Source organism: Geotrypetes seraphini, chromosome 4 (genome assembly GCF_902459505.1).
Source record: "Geotrypetes seraphini chromosome 4, aGeoSer1.1, whole genome shotgun sequence".
In the NCBI taxonomy this organism is placed as follows: Eukaryota; Metazoa; Chordata; class Amphibia; order Gymnophiona; family Dermophiidae; genus Geotrypetes; species Geotrypetes seraphini.
The window spans coordinates 324,085,286-324,112,565 of NC_047087.1; the positions used below are offsets into that span (position 1 = coordinate 324,085,286).

The 27,280-nt window shown below is 45.3% G+C and overlaps 1 protein-coding gene across 1 annotated transcript in view; it reads left to right on the plus strand.

Moving 5' to 3' along the window:
- Positions 1-27,280, plus strand: part of BUB3 (BUB3 mitotic checkpoint protein) — a 170,782-nt gene that overhangs the window by 126,816 nt on the left and 16,686 nt on the right. The window contains 2 exon segments of the mRNA XM_033942986.1: positions 4,257-4,386; positions 4,389-4,430. Of these exon segments, the coding sequence (XP_033798877.1) occupies positions 4,257-4,386; positions 4,389-4,430 (172 nt within the window).

Consider the following 27,280-nt stretch of genomic DNA (forward strand, 5'->3'; position numbering starts at 1 on the left):
CAGAGCTCTGAACTTGGATCTTCAGTCCGACTCCCATTTTACCCAGGAATACCTGGCGGAATTGGGAGTTGACCATACGCCTCGTGTGGCACTTCGCCTTCCGTTGCATCAGGTCCTCCTGCAGACGTTTCTACGGAACCTGGAGACACCATATGCTGTCACAGCTATTCCCTGCAAGTTGGAGTCCTGTTACCGGACTATCTCCGTTTTAAAGGGTTTGAAGATGCTCAACTTTCACAACAATCCTTGGTGGTTGAGTCTTCCTTGAAGAAGTCTAACCCCTCAAAGATCTACGCTGCCTTCCCCCCGAGGCAGGGAGGGCCGTACGATGGAGATAATTTGATCGCCGCCTTTTATCAGAATTCGATGATGGCGAACTGTGTCCTTAACTACAGTTTCATCTTCACGTCGATGTCCCTCCGCTCATTCCAGGAGGTCATGCCAGAGCCTCGGCGTCAGGAGTTTCGTCTCCTCATGGAGACCCTCACCCAGCTCCGCCTGTATTTGTTCCAGGCCTTCTTACAATGCCTTTGATTGTCCTCAAGAGTTATCGCCTTTGCGATCACCATTGCGTCACCTCGCTTGGCTTCGACTTGTGGATATGGATCCAAATCTACAGGATCGTCTTGCCAATCTCCCGTGTGTGGGTCATGAGCTCTTCGATGATTCCATCGAGGCGGCCACGAAGCGCCTCTCGGACCACGAGCAGTCCTTTGCATCTCTGGTGAAACTTAAACCTAAGCCCCTCAGGCTCGCCAATATAAAATTCCTCTCCGGAGGAATCCACAAAAATCCACTCCTGCTTTCTCTAGGCCTCCTTCGAAACGGCCACTGCAACAGCAGCAACGTCAACCTGATGACTCAGCGCCGGCCCCCAGCAAAGACCGGGCTGTCCTTTTGACAATTCCAGTCCGAGCCTTTCAGGCTCCCTTCCTCCTGGAGGATTCCCCCCTTTTCCATCGGGGTTGTTTTCCATCATTTCTATGCCCAGTGGGAAGTCTTACCACCGACAGTTGGGTACTGGTATCATCCGAGAGGGGTACTCCCTCCACTTCAGTCGCGTTCCCCGGATCTGCCCTCCAAGAGAGTTTCCTTCTGCTCAGTCTCAGTTCCCCTATTCATGCAGGAAGCTCAGGCCCTTCTTCGCCTTAGGGCCGGTCGAGGGAAGTTCCCACGGAACAATGGAACTCCGGATTTTATTTCTGGTATTTTCTGGTAACCCAAGAAGACAGGGGATCTGCGTATGATCCTGGACCTCCGTGCTCTGAACAAGTTCCTGGATCCAGGAACGATCAGAATGCTTACCTTCCCACGACTGTACCCCTCTTGGACGAGGGGGATGGCTGTGCTCACTGGACCTCAAGGAGGCGTACATGCCACATTCCGATTACACCCGGCCTCTCGCGGTATTTGAGATTCTGGGTGGGGGATCTCATCTCCAGTGTCGTGTTCTTCCCTTCGGCTGGCGGCCTTCTTCAAGGGTTTTCACGAAATGTCTGCTGTTGTGGTAGCTGCAGCCTGCGCCTCCAGGGCCTGCAGGTGTTTCCCTACCCTCGATCGAGACTGGTTGATCAAAGCGTTCCTCTTGCGACGAAAGTCCTAGCGAACGATCGGAACAGACCCTTCTTGCTACTTCAGAGTCTCGGCTTCGAGGTGAACTTTCCCAAGTCTCACCTCTGTCCGTCCCAGTCTCGCAAGTTCATCGGAACGGTCCTGGACATGGTTCGTCTCCGCTCCTTCTTGCCTCGGCCTTGTCTGGAGGCCCTTATCTGTTTGTGCTGAATGGTGACCCATCTGCACTCGCGCGCTGGCTCGGCTCATGATGGTCCTCCTAGGTCACATGGCCTCCACGGTTCACGTGACTCCTTTTGCCAGACTTCACCTCCATATTCCTCAATGGACTCTGGCGTCCCAGTGGAACCAAGATCAGGATCCTCTCTCTCGATGCATTGTCGTGACTCCTTTGTTGAGGAGATCTCTCCGTTGGTGGATGCTCTCTTCCAATCTTTCCCAGAGGTTTTCTGTTCCATGCTCCTCCTCCGCAAAGGTCCTCACGACGGACTCGTCGACCTATGCCTTGAGGGGCTCACTCTTGGACGGTCTGCGCACCCAGGGTCTTTGGTCCCGCACCCGACCATCTTTGTCACATCAATCTTATGGAGCTTCGTGCGATTTTCCTCGCTCTGAAAGCTTTTTGTCACCTACTTCGCGACTGTGTGGTGCTGGTTCGCTCACGGACAACCAGGTCGCCATGTATTATATCAACAAACAAGGGGGCAACGGGGGTTTCAAGCTGTCTACATTCAGGGCCAGCGGAACTGTCTGGCAGACAAATTAAGTCGTCTTCTGCAGCCTCATGAGTGGTCCCCTCCACTCCGTCACTCTGCGTCAGGTGTTTGCTCGTTGGGGGACTCCGGACGTCAATCTATTTGCGTCTCCCCTCAATCACAAATTGCCCCGCTTCTGCCTCCAGGATCGAGGCGGATGCCTTCCTTCTGGATTGGACGAATGAGTTCCTGTATGCATTCCCTCTGATTCTGAGGACTCTCGTCAAGCTCAAGTCTTCGCATGCCACCATGATTCTGATAGCTCCCCGGCTACCGTGGTTCTCCCTTCTGTTGCAACTCAGTTCCAGGGAGCCTCTTTCCTCTGCCTGTTTTTTCCCTTCTCTGCCTACGCAGAGTCAGGGTTCTCTCCTTCATCCCAACCTCCAGTCTCTGCACTTAACAGCTTGGTTCCTCAAGACTTAATACCCTCGTTCCAGCTCTCCAAGCCTGTTCTGGATGTCCTGGAAGCATCTAGGAAGGAATCCATTCGCCCACTGTTACCATCAGGAAGTGGACCCGTTTTTCTCTTCCTGGTGTGCCTACTCGACCAGGCAGGAGCCGATGTCTGCCTCCTTGTCGGCTGTCCTGGATTATCTGTTTGCACTTGTCTGGCGCTGGACTCAAGTCCTCTTCGGTTCGGAGTCCACCTTAGTAGCCATTGCTGCTTTTCATCAGCCAATTGACGGGAAGCCTATCTCTGTTCATCCTGTGGTTTTCCCGCTTCATGAAAGGACTTTTCCACATTGAGCTGCCCCTTAAACCTCCTCGGTGGTTTGGGATCTAACGTCCTTGCACAATTGATGAAACCTCCGTTCGAGCTGCTTAGCGCCGGGCTCACTTGAAGTATCTTACTTGAAGGTTGTGTTCCTTATTGCTCTCACTTCTGTCCGTCGGGTCAGTGAGCTTCAAGCTTTGGTTGCGGACCCACCTTTTCACTGTCTTCCATTATGATAAGGTGGTCCTCAGTACCCATCCTAAATTCTTGGCCAAGATTGTTTCTGATTTTCACATCAACCAATCCATTGTTCTTCCTGTGTTTTTTCCCGATAGCCCCATTCTCACCCTGGAGAGGTGGCTCTGCATTCTCTTGATTGTAAGCGTGCGCTGGACTTCTACTTGAAGCGCACCGCTCCTCACCGTTACTGCTCTCCAGCTGTTCATCTCTTTCGATCCCAATCGTTTGGGTCGCTCTGTTTCTAAGCGGACCATTTCTAACTGGTTGGCCGCTGTATCTCTTTCTGTTTATGCTCAGGCTGGTCTCTCCCTTCCGGGTCGAGTCACGGGCCACAAGGTCTGTTGCCTTTCCTCCGCTCGACTTCCATCGAGGAAATCTGTAAGGCTACCACTTGGTCCTCGGTTCATACGTTTTACCTCGCATTACTGTCTGGATGCTTTCTCCAGGCGTGATGGCCGCTCTTTGGGCAATCTGTTTTGCAGATCTGTTCTGCTAATTGCCAACTTTCCCTCCATCCCATTCTAGTTAGCTTGGAGGTCACCCACATGTAGAGAATATGCTGCCTGCTTGTCCTGGATAAAGCACAGTTACTTACCATAAACAGGTGTTATCCAGGGACAGCAGGCAGATATTCTCGCAACCCACCTACCTCCCCCGTGGTTGGCTTCTATGCTTGCTATCTGAACTGAAGACATGCTGAGGAGATGCATAACACGGTCCAATCGCAAGCCTGGAGGTCTTCCATGCAAGTCTGCTTGCGAAAACATCCGCTAGCGGGCTCTGTCGGTGACGTCACCCACATGTAGAGAATATCTGCCTGCTGTCCCTGGATAACACCTGTTACGGTAAGTAACTGTGCTGTACACGTATGTCAGATTCATTGTAGAGCTTCTAACACCCTGATTAACAGTGTGTATTTGTAAAGTTCTGTACTGAAAATTGATAGATGATGCTATTTGTATGTGTGTTTGTAGGGTTATGTGTTGAGCTCCATAGAGGGTCGTGTTGCTGTGGAATACTTGGACCCAAGTCCTGAGATTCAAAAGAAGAAATATGCTTTCAAATGCCACCGCTTAAGGAGTAATAACATTGAGCAGATATATCCGTCAATGCTGTGTCCTTCCACAACCTTCACAATACATTTGCCACTAGGTTGGTATTACTCTGCCATTTTGACCACATTTCAGTCGAGGATTAAGTAAAGGAGTGAGTGTTAGGTCATGATTACTTTGGAGGATCCACCATTCTCTACTTAATGTATAGGCTTCTTAAGCCCTTGCAAATGTTCTGTGCTTTTACAGCATGACTAATGGAATAATGTATGTGTTCTTTGATAAGTCATGAATGGTGGTGACCAGACTGAAAAGCAAGCTAGGGCTGTTGGCTTAGGTTTCTTCCTAGAAGTGAAGCTGTATTTCCAAAATTGAAACATTCTGGACAGTGGGGTGGGAAGGTGAATCTTATCAATTATGCATGTGTGAAAAAATTGTTTCGTGGTTTAATATTCCTATAAGAATAGCTTCTCCATGCTTTACTTTGCTTGCTCCATGGCCACCTTGTACTGACCCTTATTATCAGTGGTGTGCATTCAGTAAATGTGCCAAACAATAAGAGGGGCTTAATGGCGCTAGCATAGTACCTCTCACCTTCAAAAAAAAACCCAACATGAGGGGCTCAGCAGCCCCAACACCATACCTTCCACTCCAACAAAAACACAGAGTGGATTTGGTAGGCCTAACACAACAGTTCCCACCCACAGCTAGAGATAGTGGAACTCGGCAAGCCCCAACAAAACACCACTACCCTGGTATTACTCTCCTAGTGTCTTTCCTACTGTAAACTGTATCCGACAGTTTTCTTCCTCTGTCTCTTATTCCATGCACTCCTGCCCTTATTCTGCCGTCCCTCTTACCTCTCACTCCCACTGTCTTACTCCCTATTCTAACCCCACCCAACACTCTATTCTTTATCCCTTTACTCTTCACTTCTACTGCCGTGAACTTCCTTTATTCTGCCCACCATCCCTGTTTTTACCCCACACCTCTTTCTTTCCATCCTGCCCCAGCCCAAACCCATCTCTTCACCTCTTCCCTACCTATAATTGTCCCATCTAGACCCCCTTTTGCCTCCATTTCTTCTCCTTACCATTCCAAGACCCCAAACCACCCCATGCACACTTTTTCCCCTCGCTGTGTGTCTCTTCACTCTCGCTCCCTAAACTCCCATCTCTCTCTTTAAACCTGACCAGGCCAATAAAACAAGGTATTGAACCTAGTAGATCCATTCTCCTCTTACCATCATGACGACCCTTTTTTTCTCTTTACTTACTTTACTCCAATGACTGGTGGAGATATTGAGGCTGGGGAAGCCTTGAGGGGAGGATGTGGGGGAGATAGAAAGCTGTACAGGAAATGCTGCCTCCTGCTGCTTTTTGGGGATTGGGGGGAAAGATTCTCAAAACCTAATGTGTCTTTAATGAGGTTGCTAAACCTGCTCCAGCCGGTTTAGTGGGGCAGTATTTTACCGGCTGATTTTCAGAATAGCTCACCTTGGTCTTTTCCGAATTTCCTAGCTGTCTCCAACTCTGCCATGCAAATGTAGTACAACAAGGTTATTAGTATTAAAATGAGCACTCCGGGCGATTCTCTATCATTGCCGGTTGATTCCCTAACCTCATAACACATTTGCGGGCAAGTTTTTCCAGCAGGGTCTGAATTGTTGTAGCTTTACTTTCCATTCAGTGCCTTTGTGCTGATTGGCTCAGGCACTGACAGGAAAGTAAGATGTGATAGCTTCAGACCCTCCTCCCCCCCACACACACACATAAACAAATAAAAAAAAAAAAAGAAGACACCAAATTAAAGATTGGCAGAAGGGATGTCATCTCGTTCCTCTCGCTGCCGTCGCACAACCTCCCGACACCCCCCCTTCCCCAGCAGCCCTTTTCCTCCCATCACCACCACCATGTGAGAACATGCTGCCTGCTTATCTAAGGATAAAGCAGAGTTACTTACCATAATAAGTGTTATCCAGGGACAGCAAGCAAATATTCTCACATGTGGGTGACGTCACCCACGGAGCCCAGTGCGGACAGTGACAGTCACTTTAAGGGTTTAGCAAAGCTTTGAGACTGCCCACACCATGCATGCGTGGGTGCCATCCCGCCCAACGTTGGCTCGCGAGATCGTCAGTTCTATGCTCAAGTGAAGAAGCCAACTAGGGGAGGTGGGTGGGTTGTGAGAATATTTGCCTGATGTCCCTGGATAACCCGTTACATTAAGTAACTGTGGTTTATCCTTAGACAAGCAGGCAGCATATTCTCACATGTGGGACTCCCTAGCTGTAGTAAAGGAGGTAGAGGGATAGTTGGCCTCTAAGAAAACATAAATGCTTGTTACCTCACAAGAAAATCAGATATACTGTCTTATACGAGTAAGCAAAGGCAAGGGAAGGAAAATAAAGTGGAATTAGGAAAGTCCCATCCTCAACAAGAGAGAAAACGGAAGAACACAAGGAAAACTATATGTATGGAGATTGTAAAATAATAGACGACCTCATTGCAGCAGGGGAATCCAAGCACAGGTGAGGGAGTGCCATAAAGATTCAAGAAGAAAACAATAAATGGATATTGCAAATGTACATATATGGATGACCAGACCAAGAAAAGAAGTTGAAACTAGTTGTGGCTCAAGTAGACACAGATTGATAGGGAAAGGGAATTTTGCCAAGAAGAATGACAGCATAGTTCAGCCCTGGTCAGCTCACGAGATCCTGTACGTGTTCCCTCCATGGCCTCTGGTTGGTTGGGACATCTGCCGGATAGCGACACATCCCAGCCTTGTTATTCTAGTAGCTCCGAATTTGCCTCATCGCCCATGGTATGCGGGTCTCGTCTGTCTTCAGCGAGATGAGACACTTCAGCTCCATTGCTACCTTCTGTATGAGTTTATTCTCCCTTTAGTTCCTGTTTTCTTTAGTTCTGCCACAGCATTTAACTCCAGAAGCATTCAGAAATACAAACTTGGCTTTCCTACTATTAAGAGAATCAAAACTATATCCAATTTCAGTCGATCTTTTATCTTCTCATTTGTAAAAATTTGGAATGAGCGTCCATCTGAGATTAGATTACTCTCTCAAATACCATTCTTCCGGGAAAATGCTAAAACTTACTTTTTTCAGAAATCTTTGATAGATTCACCTGCTTTATATTAATGGTTAGAGTGGAGGACTATTTTTCTCTCTCCACTTGATTAGGGAAATTAGAAGTGGAGACTATTTTTCTCTCTCCACTTGATTAGGGAAATCTTGTTAACCGAGTTGAGCCCTTCTGAGGGAGGAATCGATACTATATATAAAACTAAGGATTGGATTGGGGGCCGGGTGCTCATAGAGAACCCATGGCACTTTGGATTTACAACATGGCACTTGTGCTCAGCCTTGATGCAGCATGGTTATTCAGATGTAGTTATTTTGCCTCTTTTGCACTCAAAGAAACCCTCTACTCATGACTTCTTATGTCAAAGCTGGAAGGCTTTTCTGCAGTGGTGTGCTAAAGACCAGGTGAAGCCTGAGAAGGCTCCCATTTCGGTGGTCCTAGCTTTTCTTCAAGCAGGCCTAGAGAAGGGTTGCAGGCCTTTCGTGCTTAGAGACAAGCAGATAGCTAGGGGCAGCGGCGAGAGTAAGCTCCGCCCATCCCCCACCGCATCGACAGGGTCATCAGCCGAACTCCCCTTTAAAATAGGAGGAGCCAGCGGCACATGCGGCGATCAACATCAGGAAAGGAGAGCAGAGGCAGCTGAAAGGAGAGGAGGAAAAGGAGGAGAAAAGGCAAGCTAAATAGCGAACCAATGAGTAGAGGAGGGAGGCAGAGATAAGCAGATAGCTAGGGGGCAGCGGCGAAAGTAAGCTCCGCCCCACCCCCACTGTGTCGACAGGGTCATCAGCCGAACTCCCCCTTAAAAGGGGAGGAGCCAATGGCGCACAGCTGTTCGACGCGCGGCGAAGGTGAGCAGCAAAAGGCGCTCACCTTAGTGAGAACGCCTTTGCGAAGGGCCTCAAGAAGGGCCCGAATCAACTTACCGGAAGACACCAGAGAAGGACAGCAAATAAGGGACGCGGCAGGCACAAAAGAAGCACACACACACACACACACACAAGCAAAGGTAAGGGCAGCGCACAAAAGCAAAGGTCAGGAAGCAGCAGGCACAAAAGAAGCACGCACAGGTACCAACACAGAAAAGGACAGCAAGGTCAGGAAGTAGCAGGCACAAAAGAAGCACTCACAGGTTCCAACACAGAAACACCAGCAGGCTCACAAAAAACAGGAAGACAGCAGACAAGAAGTCAGAAAACATCCAGTCAACATAGAGAGAAGGTTCTCAACAAATCACTCAGACAATCTCAGAAGGGAAGCAAGAAATGGAAGAAAGGAAGTCAGAAGATGAGCTTTCCAGTTTTCTGTACCGGCTGCAATATGTATGACTTATCTTCGGGCTGAAGAAATTCGACCACGTGACACCCTACTATCGGCAGCTGCACTGGCTACCAACGGAAGCCCGAGTAAGGTTTAAATTTGCCCGCCTCTGCTTCAAAGTACTATATGGCCTGACCCCCCAAGTACATAACAGACCTTTTCGCATTTTCTAATAACAAACTCAAGAGAAACACACACCCAAAACTCATTTCCCCTCCAGTTAGAGGCTACAAAATGAAAAAAACACCACGAACACCTTCTCTCTTCACCAAGCAGCCCTATGGGGCAAAGAACCTAGACCAACTGCTTTCGCCCCACTACATACGGGGAATTCAGGAAACGCCTAAAAACATACCTGTTCCAGATAATACCTAAACAATTGACCCCGCTTTCCCTCTCCCTCCCCCCTCCCTATTCCACCTGAACTTAAGAACATAAGAAGCGCCATCTCCGGATCAGACCTTCGGTCCATCAAGTCCGGCGATCCGCACACGCGGAGGCCCTGCTAGGTATACACCTGGCTTTTTTTTTATAGCCAACCATATCTTTATATGCCTCTCTCAAGGAGATATGCATCTAGTTTGCTTTTGAAGCCTAGGACTGTCGATTCCGCAATAATCTCCCCTGGGAGAGTATTCCAGATGTCAACCACTCTCTGTGTGAAGCAGAACTTCCTGATATTAGTCCTGAACTTGCCCCCCCTTTAGCTTCATTTCATGTCCTCTTGTCCGTGTCAAATTGGACAATGTAAATAATCTTCTCTGCTCTATTTTGTTGATTCCTTTCAGTATTTTGAAGGTCTCGATCATATCCCCACGCAGTCTCCTTTTCTCAAGGGAGAACAATCCCAGTGTTTTAAGTCGATCCTCATATTCCAGTTTCTCCATACCCTTCACTAGTTTAGTTGCTCGTCTCTGCACCCTCTCCAGCAGTTTTTATATCCTTCTTTAGGTAGGGAGACCAATGTTGGACGCAGTATTCCAAGTTGGGTCGACCATTGCCCTATAAAGCGGCATTATAACTTTCTCCGATCTACTCGAGATTCCTTTCTTTATCATGCCCAACATTCTATTTGCCTTATTTGCCGCTGCCGCGCATTGTGCCGACGGCTTCAGGGTCCTATCTATCAGTACATCCAGATCCCTTTCTTGTTCACTTTTTCCCAGAGTTGCACCTGACATTCTGTACTCGTATTCCTTATTTTTACTGCCTAATTGCATTACCTTGCATTTCTCCACGTTGAACTTCATCTGCCATTTCTCCGCCCATTTTTCTAACCGACACAAATCGCTCTGGAGTTCCTCACTGTCCTCCTGCGATCTGATTGCCCGGCAGAGTTTTGTGTCGTCTGCAAACTTGATGATCTCACTGGATGTTCCGTTTTCCAGGTCATTGATATAAATATTAAAAAGGATCGGCCCAAGTACCGAGCCCTGGGGTACACCACTAGTCACTTTCTCCCAGTCGGAGAACTTCCCATTTATGCCCATTCTCTGCTTCCTGTTATCCAGCCATTTGCCTATCCATCTTTGTATATCTCCCTCTATGCCATGGCTTTGTAGTTTCCTGAGAAGTCTTTCGTGTGGAACTTTGTCAAATGCTTTCTGGAAGTCCAAGTATATTATGTCCACCGGCTTTCCACTATCAATTTGCTTGTTCACGGTCTCAAAGAATTGGAGTAAATTCGTCAAACACGATTTCCCTTTCCTGAATCAATATTGACTGGGTTTCATCAAGTCGTGTGTGTCCAAGTGCTGAACTATGCTATCCTTGATCAGTGATTCAATCATCTTGCCGGGGACAGAAGTAAGACTCACAGGTCTATAGTTGCCCGGTTCTCCTCTCGATCCTTTTTTGAAAATTGGCGTGACGTTCGCTTTCCTCCAGTCGTCTGGTATCTGACCAGTTCTGATTGACAGGTTTGCAAGTTTTTGCAATAACTCTCCGATTTCAACCTTCAATTCCTTCAAGACTCTCGGGTGAATTAGGTGTCCTCCTTCGTAAAGACGGACGCAAAGAAGGAATTTAGTTTGTCTGCGATTTGTTTATCTTCCTTGATGTACCCTTTTCTTCCCTTGTCGTCCAGGGGTCCCACTGCCTCTTTTGCAGGTTTTTTCCCTTTCACGTATCTAAAGAGGGCTTGAAGTTTTTGGCCTCCCGGGCTATTTTTTTCCTCATAGTCCTGTTTTGCATCCCTCACCGCCTTGTGACATTTCTTCTGTTCATCTTTATGTTTGTTCCAGACTTCGGTTGTCTTCGTGCATTTCCATTTTTTGAAAGAGTCCTTCTTTTCTTTTATGGTTTCCTTCACCTGTATGGTAAGCCATGCCGGTTCTCCTTTGCCTTTAGTTCTCCGGTCTTTGGAAATCCTCGGAATGTAGAGATCTTGTGCTTCTGCAATAGTATTTTTCAATAGGCACCATGCCTGATCTACTGTTTCAAGTTTGTCCACCATCTTCTCGAGTCGTTTTGTTACCATGGCTCTCATGCAATCGTATTTACCCTTTTTAAAGTTTAAGGTGGTGGTTAAGGTTTTGGCATGTTTCCCTTTCCCGATGTCAAGTTTAAAGTTGATTACATTGTGATCACTCGTTCCCAGTGGAACCATGACTTCTACTTCTGTTATCGGTCCGGTGAGACCATTTAGGACCAAGTCCAAGGTGGCGTCGCCTCTTGTCGGCTCTTTTACCATTTGCTCCAGGAAGCAATCCCCTAGCACCTCCAGGAACTTGGCCTCCTTGCCGCAGTTGGAGGCTCCTAGTTTCCAGTCTATTCCTGGGAAATTGAAGTCTCCCAATATAACTACATTGCCTGTCTTGCATACTTGTTTGATTTCCTCCATCATTTCTGAGTCAGTGATCTCCGCCTGTCCTGGGGGACGATAGTAAAGGCCAATTTTTGTATCTGCGCCATTGTGACCAGGAATTTTGATCCAGAGGGACTCCAGCTTCTCTTTCCTGTCTGTTGTAATCATTCCAACAGAATCTATTCCTTCCTTAACATATAGGGCAATACCTCCCACCTTTCTGCCCTTCTCGATCCCTTCTATATAGTTTGTATCCCTGTAGTACTGTGTCCCATTCGTTTTCTTCATTCCACCATGTTTCTGTTATGCCAATGATATCCATGTTCTCATGTCTTGCTATCGTCTCTAGTTCTCCCATTTTGTTTCCTAGACTTCTAGCATTTGTATACATACATCTAAGTTCCCTTCGTGTTACCTTTTTGGACCTTCTACTCTTGGCTGTCCTTACAGTTTCATTTACGGTATCCTTTACTGCTCCTGTGTTATCTCCCATGTTTGCTCTGTGGTCATCCCCTCCTGTGTCTGAGTTGTCTCTTCCTGCTTGTTCTCCTTTGATGGCTGTGAGGTCGACCTCTCTTGTGTATGAGTAGTAGTCCTTTGTTCCTACGTCGAGGCATCCTGTTGTCCGTGCCATCGACCGGTGGTCGACTGTCGGCTTTCCCCTGTCCTTCAGTTTAAAGCTTTCTCTATTGCTTTCTTCATGTTGCCTGCCAAAACTCTTGCTCCTTCCTTGTTGAGGTGTAGTCCATCCCTTCTGTAGTACTTGCTTTTTCCCCAGAACGCCGTCCAGTTGCGCACGAAGTCGAAGCCTTCGTCTTCGCACCATCGTCTCATCCAGGCGTTGATCACTTGCAATTCCCCTTGTCTCTTTCCATCTGCTCTTGGTACAGGGAGGATTTCAGAGAAGGCCACCTTCACCTCCCTGATCTTCAGTTGTCTTCCGAGTGAGCGGAGCTGGCCCTTCATCTCTTCCCTGTCATACTTCCGCCCGCTCACATCATTTGTTCCCACGTGGATAAGCACAGCGGTGTCCACTCCCCGTGCGCCATCTATGATCCTGGAGATCCTGTTGGTCACATCCTTTACTCTTGCTCCAGGCAGACAGGTGACGACTCTGTCCTCTCTTCCTCCTGCGGTGTGGCTGTCCACGTGTCGTATAATGGAGTCGCCTACGATGATCCCCATCTTCTTTATTCGGGAGTTCCTTGGGGGGCGTAGGTCCACGTCCTTGGAATAGGGCCAGTCATCTTCCTCCAATGATACTCTTGAAATTGTTTCCTGTTCTTTGGGTGGGGGGACATCTTCCTGTGCTCTCACTATTCCTCCTGGTGTGCGGTTGTCTCCTACCTCGTCTTCGTTTTCTTCTGTGTTTGCATGGGTGTCTTCTCTCCTCACATGGGTTTCCTGAGTACAGTTTTCCAGCCCTGGGATCTCTACGTGGTGCTGATGGGCTTCCTCTATGAACATTTCTAGATCCTTGACCTCGTCGTTTGGGCTGTACTCCACTAGAATCTTCTCCTGTGCTCGGATTCTTACAGCACTGTTATAAATATAATCTTTTATCTTCATCTTATCGTAACTTTACGTTGCTATTTATCCCCAACAGGTCCTGTCGGACATTACCTACTAAAATGTACATATTACATTTTCGCTCAGCAAATTGTATTTCTATACTATTGCCTCCTGAGGTCTCTGATCTCTGTATTTCCTCTGAATATCTACTTATTGTATTTCGCTGAATGTCCAGCAGTCTTGATTGTAAACCGCCTAGAAGTCGCAAGATTGTGGCGGTATAGAAGAATAAAGTTATTATTATTATTACCTCCCTTCGGGGATTCGGGCATACATTTGCAGCCAGTGCATGGAGCTGGATAGGTTGAAACGGCAAGTCCGGCTACTAGAGGAGACAGTGATGGAACTGAATGAACTCCTCACCTTTGAAGATAGAATCCACGAACAGAAGTTTCTAGTGGAGTTCAGTGTAAACGAAGAGGTCAAGGAGCTGGAAAAATTCATCGAGGAAGCTCACCAGCAACATGTGGAGATCCCAGGGCTGGAGAACTGTACCCGAGCAACCCAGGAAGATGGCCTGGATGAGAGGAGAGTAGACACCCCTACAAATTCAGAAGAGACTGAAGCTGAAACAGAGGACAACCGCACATCAGAAGAAAGAGAGATAACGCATGAAGACGTCCCCCCCACACAAAGAGCCGAAAACAACTTCAAGCGTATCGCAGGAGGAAGAAGATTGGCCCTACACCATGGACGTGGATTTACAATCCCCATGGAACCCTCAAATAAAGAAGATGGGGATCATCGTAGGAGACTCCATTATACGACAGGTGGGCAGCTACACCGCAGGAGGGAGAGCGGATAGAATAGTCACCTGCCTGCCTGGAGAAAGAGTGAAGGATGTGGCCAACAGGATCTCCAGGATCATAGACAGCGCAGGGGGAGAGGACACTGCTGTGCATATCCATGTGGGAACCAACGATGTGAGCGGACGGAAGTATGACAGGGAAGAGATGAAGGGCCAGCTCCGCTCACTCGGAAGAAATCTGAAGATCAGGGAGGTGAAGGTGGCTTTCTCTGAGATCCTCCCGGTACCAAGAGCAGATGGAAGGAGACAAGGAGAATTGCAAGCGATCAACGCCTGGATGAGACGATGGTATGAAGAGGAAGGCTTTGACTTTGTGCACAACTGGACGGCATTCTGGGGAAAAAGCAAGTACTACAGAAAGGACGGACTACACCTCAAGAAGGAAGGAGCAAGAATATTGGCAGGTAACATGAAGAGGGCCATTGAGAAGGCTTTAAACTAAAGGACAGGAGAAAGCCGACAGTCAACCACCAGTCGATGGCCCAGGAGACAGGATCCCCCGAAGAAGAAACTACGGACAACTACTCAGGCACGGGAGGAGACGACCACAATGCAAATAAGGGAGACAATGCAGGAACAGAAAAAGGATACCGTGAAAGAAACAGTAGAGACTGCTAAGCTTAGAAAGTCCAAGAAGGTAACACAAAGGCAACTCAAATGTATGTATATGAATGCAAGAAGTCTGAGAAACAAAATGGGAGAATTAGAGACAATAGCAAGACACGATAAACTGGAAATCATTGGCATAACAGAAACATGGTGGAATGATGAAAACGAATGGGACACAGTACTACAGGAATACAAACTGTACAGAAGAGACAGAGTAGGGCAGAAAGTAACATAGTAACATAGTAGATGACGGCAGATAAAGACCCGAATGGTCCATCCAGTCTGCCCAACCTGATTCAATTTAAATTATTATTTTTTTTTTTTTCTTCTTAGCTATTTCTGGGCGAGAATCCAAAGCTTTACCCAGTACTGTGCTTGGGTTCCAACTGCCGAAATCTCTGTTAAGACTTACTCCAGCCCATCTACACCCTCCCAGCCATTGAAGCCCTCCCCTGCCCATCCTCCTCCAAACGGCCATACATAGACGCAGACCGTACAAGTCTGCCCAGTAACTGGCCTAGTTCAATCTTTAATATTATTTTCTGATTCTAAATCTTCTGTGTTCATCCCATGCTTCTTTGAACTCAGTCACAGTTTTACTCTCCACCACCTCTCTCGGGAGCGCATTCCAGGCATCCACCACCCTCTCCGTAAAGTAGAATTTCCTAACATTGCCCCTGAATCTACCACCCCTCAACCTCAAATTATGTCCTCTGGTTTTACCATTTTCCTTTCTCTGGAAAAGATTTTGTTCTATGTTAATACCCTTTAAGTATTTGAACGTCTGAATCATATCTCCCCTGTCTCTCCTTTCCGCTAGGGTATACATATTCAGGGCTTCCAGTCTCTCCTCATACGTCTTCTGGCACAAGCCTCCTATCATTTTCGTCGCCCTCCTCTGGACCGCCTCAAGTCTTCTTACGTCTTTCGCCAGATACGGTCTCCAAAACTGAACACAATACTCCAAGTGGGGCCTCACCAATGACCTGTACAGGGGCATCAACACCTTCTTCCTTCTACTGACTACGCCTCTCTTTATACAGCCCAGAATCCTTCTGGCAGCAGCCACTGCCTTGTCACACTGTTTTTTCGCCTTTAGATCTTCGGACACTATCACCCCAAGGTCCCTCTCCCCGTCCGTGCATATCAGCTTCTCTCCTCCCAGCATATACGGTTTCTTCCTATTATTAATCCCCAAATGCATTACTCTGCATTTCTTTGCATTGAATTTTAGTTGCCAGGCATTAGACCACAGGTGTCAAAGTCGGTCCTCGAGGGCCGCAATCCAGTCGGGTTTTCAGGATTTCCCCAATGAATATGCATTGAAAGCAGTGCGTGCCCATAGATCTCATGCATATTCATTGGGGAAATCCTGAAAACCCGACTGGATTGCGGCCCTCGAGGAGGGACTTTGACATCCCTGCATTAGACCATTCCTCTAACTTTTGCAGATCCTTTTTCATATTTTCCACTCCCTCTTCGGTGTCTACTCTGTTACAAATCTTGGTATCATCTGCAAAAAGGCACACTTTTCCTTCTAACCCTTCAGCAATGTCACTTACATATATATTGAACAGGATTGGCCCCAGCACCGAACCCTGAGGGACTCCACTAGTCACCTTTCCTTCCTTCGAGCGACTTCCATTAACCACCACCCTCTGGCGTCTGTCCGACAGCCAGTTTCTGACCCAGTTCACCACTTTGGGTCCTAACTTCAGCCCTTCAAGTTTGTTCAACAGCCTCTTATGAGGAACTGTATCAAAGGCTTTGCTGAAATCCAAGTAAATTACATCTAGTATATGTCCTCGATCCAGGGGGTATTGCCCTGTATGTTCAGGAGGGAGTGGAATCTGTTAGAGAAGCTACGGCGGATAGGAAAGAGAAGCTGGAGTCCCTCTGGATCAAGATTCCTAGACACAATGGTGCAGACACAAAAATTGACCTTTACAATCGACCCCCAGGGCAGATGGAGGAGGCAGACTCAGAAATGATAGAGGAAATTAAACAAGAATGTAAGACAGGTAATGTAATAATCATGGTAGACTTCAATTTCCCGGGGATAGATTGGAACCTGGGAATCTCGAACTGTGGCAAGGAGGCCAAGTTCCTGGAGGCGCTAGGGGACTGCTTCCTGGAACAAATGGTGGGAGAGCCGACGCGAGGAAACGCCACCTTGGACTTGGTCCTAAATGGCATTGCAGGACCGACAAAAGAAGTAGAAGTCACGGTCCCGCTGGGGACGAGCAATCACAACATGATCAACTTTAAACTTGACATCGGGAAAGGGAAACGTACCAAAACCTTAACCACGACCTTAAACTTTAAAAAGGGAAGATACAATAGCATGAAAGCCATGGTGAAACAACAGCTCAAGAAAAAGATGGACAAAGTTAGAACGGTAGATCAGGCATGGTCCCTACTGAAAAATACTATCATAGAAGCACAAAATCTCTACATACCGCGCGGATTTCTAAAGAAAGGAATACTAAAGGCAAAGGCGAACCAGCATGGCTTACTAGAGAGGTGAAGGAAGCCATAAGAGAAAAAAAGGACTCTTTCAAAAAATAGAAATGCACAAAAACGACTGAAGCTTGGAACAAACACAAAGATGATCAGAAGAAATGTCACAAGGCGGTGAGGGAAGCCAAAAAGTACTATGAGGAGAAAATAGCGCAAGAGGCCAAAAATTTCAAGCCCTTCTTTAGGTACTTAAAAGGGAAAAACCCCGCAAAGGAGGCGGTGTTACCGCTGGACGACCAGGGAAAAAAAGGGTGCATCAAGGAAGACAAACATATTGCAGACAGACTAAACTCCTTCTTTGCTTCTGTCTTTACGAAGGAGGACACTGCAACAATACCAGAAGCAGTGAAAGTGTTCAAAGGAGTAATAGAGGACAGCCTCACCACAGTAGAAGTGGACTTGGACCAGATATATTACCAGATCGACAAACTCAAAAGTGACAAATCCCCTGGACAGGATGGAATTCACCCAAGAGTCTTTATTTTTTTTTTTTTTTTAATTTCTTTATTCATTTTTGCATATTACAAGTGTATCAGAAAAATTCATATGATCTTATAAATACACACTTGATTTTCCTTCATGTAACACTTTAAGTACGAAACAACCTAAATTGGCCCACAGTCTATGTTCGAAATCGAATTTAATATTAAATGTGAATATGTTGTTGACGGAAAAGTTTGAAGACAATAATAATAATAATGTTGTCAATTTGGTTAGGTGGTCATAAATCCCTTAACCTCAAACGTCATTACTCCCATGGACCTTCAGTATGAGCCATAAGAAAGGCGCTCGATATGTCTCAAAGGCTCAGGTAGTAACCCGCGATGACTTGCATCATCCAAACTTTAGTCTGGATTGGAGTTACTGCCTCATACATCATGTATGGTCCATAATAAGGGAGACAGACTTTAAATGTGAAAAATAATGTGAAAAACTCAAAAAATCAAAAAAATATATATATGGAAAGTAAAAAATAAATGAATAAATGCCAAACTAACCCTCACAGTTCCTACTCATAAAGTGAAACCCCATAAATCACAAAGTCTCCCCAAGGCTAGTGTAATAAAATGTAAATGGCTAAAAATGTCTGTGCTAAAGTACTGTATCCATGTGTGAATGGAATATCTGTGTAAATAAAACAACCCAGAAAAAACTAGAAAAGTCAAAAACAATCCAAATAGGTAAAAATATTGAGCTTGAAAAGGTACTTAGCTTCAATTACTGAAAGCAAAAAGTGTCCAGTATTGGTCTCCACTCGACGAAGCTCCGTTTCGTCGCCTTCATCAGGAGCGGGGATCCGGAGTAGTGGACAAGCGGCAGACTGCAAATCGAGCTGTCAGCTGCCTGGGCGATGGTTAAACATAAAAGCCATCAACTCTCTTGGTGAGGAGCGGTTCCAATTACTTCCATCTCCTCTCACCAAAGTGAAATTAAAAATGGCGCCTCGGGGGATTAAGACGCCGCGGGAGACCAGATTAGGCCACGCCCCCTGTTACCACAATGACGTCAAAAGATCGAAAAATTTCTTTTTTTCACAAAAACATGAAAGGATTCTCATACGTTTAAATGGTGAAGCATCTATCAACATTTTCGTTGAGTCCTGTTGGAGGGAAGGATTTTAACTGAAAAATCCAATAATTCTCACGTTGGAGTAAGTAAGTATTTCTGTCCCCGTTGAAATTGAAAGGGATTTGTTCCAATATACCCCATTTTAATTGAGAAAAATCATGGTGGTAAGTTAAATTGTGAAGCACCATGGGGGCAGTATGTTTTTTTGTGTTGAGACAGCTCCGATGTTCGATCAATCGTGTACTTATTTTGCGGATCGTACATCCTACATAAATCAGTCCACACGGGCAAGAAATAACATACACCACAAATCGAGAGTTACAGGAAGTAGTGGATTTCAAAAAATAAGCTTGATTAGTAACGGGATGAACCCATTTGTCACCTGATATTGACGTGCTGCATAGTGAACATTTCCCACATGGGGAATGGTAACCTTTTGCTTTTTGGCCATAAGATTTTCTTTGAAAGTCCGAAGAAACTAAATGTTCAGATAGATTTTTTCCCCAGGTAAAAGCAATACAGGGATGATCTTGGAACACCGGATGGAGTTGTAAAATATGCCAGTGAGCCCTGATGCTTGTTGCTATCTGAGAAGATTGAGTAGAATGAGATAGTACACAGATATGATTAGAGGGGTTATCACGAGTATTTCCTATCAGCATTAATTCTCGATTAGCATGCCATGCTCTTAAAAAGGCTTTGCGAAGGACATGCTTGGGATAACCCCTAGCTGAAAATTTATTATGTAGAATCTGAGCTTCTCTTTTGAAATCTTCATCAGAAGTGCATATCCGCCTTGCCCGTAGGAACTGTCCGATAGGAATAGCAGCCTTAAGTCGTTTTGGGTGACAACTTGAGAAAGACAAAAAATTGTTTCTTTCAGTGATTTTATGGTGGACCTTGGTGGATAAATGTCTTTCTTCCATAGTCACATTGGTATCCAAAAAAATGATGGAATGTTTATGATAAGACATAGTGAATTTCAGGTAACTTGTGAGCGAATTCAGCCAATTGGTAAAGGAGAGCAATTGTTCTTCAGACCCCTTCCAAATAAAGAAGATGTCGTCTATAAATCGCATCCATCCTATCACTTGCTGGAATTGGGCATTTGTATATATTTGATCCTCTTCAAATTGGGACATAAATAAATTGGCAATGCTGGGAGCCGCGGTGGTGCCCATAGCGACTCCCTGCAATTGTTGATAGAACCTATTGTCAAACCTGAAATAATTTTTGGTTAAGACAAGATATGCCAGTTGTATAAGAAATCTGGTTGGTATCCTCCCTGGAGGGGAGCCTAATAAACAGTTTTTTAATTTGACATCTGAGGAGTTTCAGGCACTTCAGACCCTCCAAAGAGATCAGCGTCTCATCATAAAACCAGCGGACAAAGGAGGCTCCATAGTCATTCAAAATAGACAGCAATATGAAACTGAAGTCCTGCGCCAGTTGGGGGATTCTCATAATTACATTTTGCTTTCTGAGGACCCTGTCAAATTGCTTCAATCGGAGATTTCCAAATTGGTTCAAGAAGCTTTACATGACGGGGTATTGACCAAAGCTGAAAGCCGTTTCCTGCAAATAGGCCATCCAAGGACTCCAGTATTCTACACGGTCCCAAAGATTCATAAGTCTTTATGCAATCCACCGGGGAGACCTATTGTCTCCCTAAAAAACACAGTTCTGGAACCCCTGTCTCAATTTTTGGACTCCTTCCTTCAACCATTTGTTGGAAAAGCTAGATCTTATATTAAGGACACCACGGACTTTCTAAGTAAACTTCAGGGTCTAGAAAGATTTAATCCGGATGGATATCTGGTTACCCTGGACGTGGTAGCGCTCTATACCAGTATCCCCCAGGAGCAAGCTTTAAACATCGTAGCTAAGACTCTGGACTCACGTGATACTCCGGGGAGGATACCAACCAGATTTCTTATACAACTGGCATATCTTGTCTTAACCAAAAATTATTTCAGGTTTGACAATAGGTTCTATCAACAATTGCAGGGAGTCGCTATGGGCACCACCGCGGCTCCCAGCATTGCCAATTTATTTATGTCCCAATTTGAAGAGGATCAAATATATACAAATGCCCAATTCCAGCAAGTGATAGGATGGATGCGATTTATAGACGACATCTTCTTTATTTGGAAGGGGTCTGAAGAACAATTGCTCTCCTTTACCAATTGGCTGAATTCGCTCACAAGTTACCTGAAATTCACTATGTCTTATCATAAACATTCCATCATTTTTTTGGATACCAATGTGACTATGGAAGAAGGACATTTATCCACCAAGGTCCACCATAAAATCACTGAAAGAAACAATTTTTTGTCTTTCTCAAGTTGTCACCCAAAACGACTTAAGGCTGCTATTCCTATCGGACAGTTCCTACGGGCAAGGCGGATATGCACTTCTGATGAAGATTTCAAAAGAGAAGCTCAGATTCTACATAATAAATTTTCAGCTAGGGGTTATCCCAAGCATGTCCTTCGCAAAGCCTTTTTAAGAGCATGGCATGCTAATCGAGAATTAATGCTGATAGGAAATACTCGTGATAACCCCTCTAATCATATCTGTGTACTATCTCATTCTACTCAATCTTCTCAGATAGCAACAAGCATCAGGGCTCACTGGCATATTTTACAACTCCATCCGGTGTTCCAAGATCATCCCTGTATTGCTTTTACCTGGGGAAAAAATCTATCTGAACATTTAGTTTCTTCGGACTTTCAAAGAAAATCTTATGGCCAAAAAGCAAAAGGTTACCATTCCCCATGTGGGAAATGTTCACTATGCAGCACGTCAATATCAGGTGACAAATGGGTTCATCCCGTTACTAATCAAGCTTATTTTTTGAAATCCACTACTTCCTGTAACTCTCGATTTGTGGTGTATGTTATTTCTTGCCCGTGTGGACTGATTTATGTAGGATGTACGATCCGCAAAATAAGTACACGATTGATCGAACATCGGAGCTGTCTCAACACAAAAAAACATACTGCCCCCATGGTGCTTCACAATTTAACTTACCACCATGATTTTTCTCAATTAAAATGGGGTATATTGGAACAAATCCCTTTCAATTTCAACGGGGACAGAAATACTTACTTACTCCAACGTGAGAATTATTGGATTTTTCAGTTAAAATCCTTCCCTCCAACAGGACTCAACGAAAATGTTGATAGATGCTTCACCATTTAAACGTATGAGAATCCTTTCATGTTTTTGTGAAAAAAAGAAATTTTTCGATCTTTTGACGTCATTGTGGTAACAGGGGGCGTGGCCTAATCTGGTCTCCCGCGGCGTCTTAATCCCCCGAGGCGCCATTTTTAATTTCACTTTGGTGAGAGGAGATGGAAGTAATTGGAACCGCTCCTCACCAAGAGAGTTGATGGCTTTTATGTTTAACCATCGCCCAGGCAGCTGACAGCTCGATTTGCAGTCTGCCGCTTGTCCACTACTCCGGATCCCCGCTCCTGATGAAGGCGACGAAACGGAGCTTCGTCGAGTGGAGACCAATACTGGACACTTTTTGCTTTCAGTAATTGAAGCTAAGTACCTTTTCAAGCTCAATATTTTACCTATTTGGATTGTTTTTGACTTTTCTAGTTTTTTCTGGGTTGTTTTATTTACACAGATATTCCATTCACACATGGATACAGTACTTTAGCACAGACATTTTTAGCCATTTACATTTTATTACACTAGCCTTGGGGAGACTTTGTGATTTATGGGGTTTCACTTTATGAGTAGGAACTGTGAGGGTTAGTTTGGCATTTATTCATTTATTTTTTACTTTCCATATATATATTTTTTTGATTTTTTGAGTTTTTCACATTATTTTTCACATTTAAAGTCTGTCTCCCTTATTATGGACCATACATGATGTATGAGGCAGTAACTCCAATCCAGACTAAAGTTTGGATGATGCAAGTCATCGCGGGTTACTACCTGAGCCTTTGAGACATATGGAGCGCCTTTCTTATGGCTCATACTGAAGGTCCATGGGAGTAATGACGTTTGAGGTTAAGGGATTTATGACCACCTAACCAAATTGACAACATTATTATTATTATTGTCTTCAAACTTTTCCGTCAACAACATATTCACATTTAATATTAAATTCGATTTCGAACATAGACTGTGGGCCAATTTAGGTTGTTTCATATATTTTGGACTATATTGGCCACAAAGTCCTTTAGGGTTTTGAGTGGTTTACACTTTAAGTACAACATCATTCTTATATTCATATTTTATAATAATTTAAATATTATGTAAAACATTTAATATGTATAACAATTATAATTAAAATAACCCCCCCATTCCCTCCCTACCTGTTTCAGAAAATCTAACCTAATACATCAAAAATATTAATTCATACATATTATGAGATAAATAAAGGTAAAGAAGGACTCTTTCAAAAAATGGAAATGCACGAAGACAACCGAAGCCTGGAACAAACATAAAGATGAACAGAAGAAATGTCACAAGGCGGTGAGGGAAGCAAAACAGGACTATGAGGAAAAAATAGCCCGGGAGGCCAAAAACTTCAAGCCCTTCTTTAGATACGTGAAAGGGAAAAAACCTGCAAAAGAGGCAGTGGGACCCCTGGACGACAAGGGAAGAAAAGGGTACATCAAGGAAGATAAACAAATCGCAGACAAACTAAATTCCTTCTTTGCGTCCGTTTTTACGAAGGAGGACACCTCAACAATACCTGAAGCGGAGAAAGTGTTTGCAGGAGAAATAGAAGACAGCCTCACCACAGTTGAAGTGGACTTAGCCCAGATATACTATCAGATCGACAAACTTAAAAGTGACAAATCACCTGGACCGGATGAAATTCACCCGAGAGTCTTGAAGGAATTGAAGATTGAAATTGGAGAGTTATTGCAAAAACTTGCAAACCTGTCAATCAGAACTGGTCAGATACCAGACGACTGGAGGAAAGCGAACGTCACGCCAATTTTCAAAAAAGGATCGAGAGGAGAACCGGGCAACTATAGACCTGTGAGTCTTACGTCTGTCCCCGGCAAGATGATTGAATCACTGATCAAGGATAGCATAGTTCAGCACTTGGACACACACGACTTGATGAAACCCAGTCAACATGGATTCAGGAAAGGGAAATCGTGTCTGACGAATTTACTCCAATTCTTTGAGACCGTGAACGAGCAAATTGATAGTGGAAAGCCGGTGGACATAATATACTTGGACTTCCAGAAAGCATTTGACAAAGTTCCACACGAAAGACTTCTCAGGAAGCTACAAAGCCATGGCATAGAGGGAGATATACAAAGATGGATAGGCAAATGGCTGGAAAACCGAAAGCAGAGAGTGGGCATAAATGGGAAGTTCTCCGACTGGGAGAGAGTGACTAGTGGTGTGCCCCAGGGCTCGGTACTTGGGCCGATCCTTTTTAATATTTATATCAATGACCTGGAAAACGGAACATCCAGTGAGATCATCAAGTTTGCAGACGACACAAAACTCTGCCGGGCAATCAGATCGCAGGAGGACAGTGAGGAACTCCAGAGCGATTTGTGTCGGTTACAAAAATGGGCGGAGAAATGGCAGATGAAGTTCAACGTGGAGAAATGCAAGGTAATGCATTTAGGCAGTAAAAATAAGGAATACGAGTACAGAATGTCAGGTGCAACTCTGGGGAAAAGTGAACAAGAAAGAGATCTGGGTGTACTGATAGATAGGACCCTGAAGCCGTCGGCACAATGCGTGGCAGCGGCAAATAAGGCAAATAGAATGTTGGGCATGATAAAGAAAGGAATCTCGAGTAGATCGGAGAAAGTTATAATGCCGCTTTATAGGGCAATGGTCAGACCCCACTTGGAATACTGCGTCCAACATTGGTCTCCCTACCTAAAGAAGGATATAAAACTGCTGGAGAGGGTGCAGAGACGAGCAACTAAACTAGTGAAGGGTATGGAGAAACTGGAATATGAGGATCGACTTAAAACACTGGGATTGTTCTCCCTTGAGAAAAGGAGACTGCGTGGGGATATGATCGAGACCTTCAAAATACTGAAAGGAATTGACAAAATAGAGCAGAGAAGATTATTTACAATGTCCAATTTGACACGGACAAGAGGACATGAAATGAAGCTAAGGGGGGGCAAGTTCAGGACTAATGTCAGGAAGTTCTGCTTCACACAGAGAGTGGTTGACATCTGGAATACTCTCCCAGGGGAGATTATTGCGGAATCGACAGTCCTAGGTTTCAAAAGCAAACTAGATGCATATCTCCTTGAGATAGGCATATAAAGATATGGTTGGCTATAAAATAAGCCAGGTGAATACCTAGCAGGGCCTCCGCGTGTGCGGATCGCCGGACTTGATGGACCGAAGGTCTGATCCGGAGATGGCGCTTCTTAAATAAAATAATACCCGCCCACATCCCCGCTTAACAAATATCTTATTATGGGAAAATGTTATCAGTCATTACAAAAGTCTGCTAATGGTCTCCAGATCTTCTGAAATTTACTTTCTGTGTTGCTATTATATGTCCAGTTCTAATTGACAGGTTGGCAAGTTTTTGCAATAGTTCTCCAATTTCAACCTTCAGTTCTTTTAAGAATCTTGGGATTGGCACCCAAGAATCTTAAAAGAACTGAAGGTTGAAATTGGAGAACTATTGCAAAAACTTGCCAACCTGTCAATTAGAATTGGACATATACCAGACGACTGGAAGATAGCTAACGTCACGCCAATTTTCAAAAAAGGATCGAGAGGAGAACCGGACAACTACAGACCGGTGAGTCTTACGGTCTGTCCTTGGAAAGATGGTTGAAGCACTGATTAAAGATAGCATAGTCCTGCACTTGGATACATACGACCTGATGAGAGCCAGTCAACATGGCTTCAGGAAAGGGAAATCATGTTTGATGAATTTACTTCAATTTTTTGAGACCGTGAACAAACAAATTGATAGTGGAGAATCGGTGGACATAATATACTTGGACTTCCAGAAAGTGTTCGACATGAGAGACTTCTCAGTAAACTACAAAGCCATGGAATAGAGGGAGATATAGTAAGATGGATAGGCAGTTGGCTGGAGAACAGGAAACAGAGAGTGGGCATAAATGGGAAATTCTCGGACTGGGAGAAAGTGACTAGCGGTGTGCCCCAGGGCTCAGTACTTGGGCCCAACTTATTTAATATTTTCATCAATGACCTAGAAGAAGGAACATCCAGTGAGATCATCAAGTTTGCAGATGACACAAAGCTATGCCGGGCAATCAGATTGAAGGATAGTGAGGAACTCCAGAGTGACTTGTGTCAGTTAGAGAAATGGGTAGAGAAATGGTAGATGAAGTTTAATGTGGAAAAATGCAAAGTAATGCATTTAGCAGAAAGAACAAGGAACACAAGTATAGAATGTCAGGTGTAACTCTGGGTAAGAGCGAACAAGAAAAGGACCTGGGTGTACTGATAGATAGGACCCTGAAACCGTCGGCACAATGCACGGCAGCGGCAAAGAAAGCAAATAGAATGTTAGGCATGATAAAGAAAGGAATCACGAGTAGATCGGAGAAAGTTATAATACCGCTTTATCCCAGGACAAGCAGGCATGATATTCTCACATGTGGGTGACGTCATCTACGGAGCCCCGATGCGAAAGCATTTTCAAGCAAACTTGATTGAAGATTTAAGTTTGCTCTGCTGCTCCACGCATGCGTGCCTTCCTGCTCCACTAGGGGGCGCATCCCCTCTTGGTCTCCAGTTCAAAATTTTCCGCTGAGCCTAGAAGTCGTGTTTCTTCAGGCTCTGCCCCAACTGCCTTCTAGCACCGCAATTTTTTCTTATTTTTCTCAATTAAGTCGCTGTGCGTGAATTTTTTCTTGTTTCAACTTGTTCCTGCTTCGTTTTTTGACCGACCCGGAGGCTTCCGGGTCCCAGTGGCTGTGTGGCTACTCGAGCCGCGGCCAGTTTCGATTCTATGTCCCGGCCTTTGACCGGCTTTAAAAAGTGCATCCGGTGCGAGCGGCTTCTTTCCATCACAGACCCGCATCGCCGGTGCATCATCTGCCTGGGGGCCGCTCATCCAACCGACTCCTGCCCCCAGTGTGCTACTTTCCAGAACCGGGCCCTCCGCCAAAAAAAAGCCTGCATGGCGGATCTCTTCACCGCCGACCAGTGTTCCCTCTAAGCGGGCGGGTGTTGTGAGCAAACTTTTTTCACTGTGAGCTAAAAATATCGGGCGCCAGCAAGTTATGAGCCAAATAAATATGTTGCTTTCTACCACAGAACTTCCTTACGTTTGTATGGAATCTATCCCCTTTCAACTTTAGAGAGTGCCCTCTCGTTCTCCCTGCCTTAGCTACTAAGTCTATTCCCTTCAGTACCTTGAATGTTTCTATCATGTCCCCTCTCAATCTCCTCTGCTCAAGGGAGAAGAGGCCCAGTTTCTCTAATCTTTCGCTGTACGGCAACTCCTCCAGCCCCTTAACCATTTTAGTTGCTCTTCTCTGGATCCTTTCGAGTAGTACCGTGTCCTTCTTAAAGTACCAGTGCTGGACGCAGTACTCCAGGTGAGGGCGTACCATGGCCCGGTACAGCAGCATGATAACCTTCTCTGTCTCTTCAGTCCAGCATCTGCCCCTTCCATTCACTGTCTGTCTTT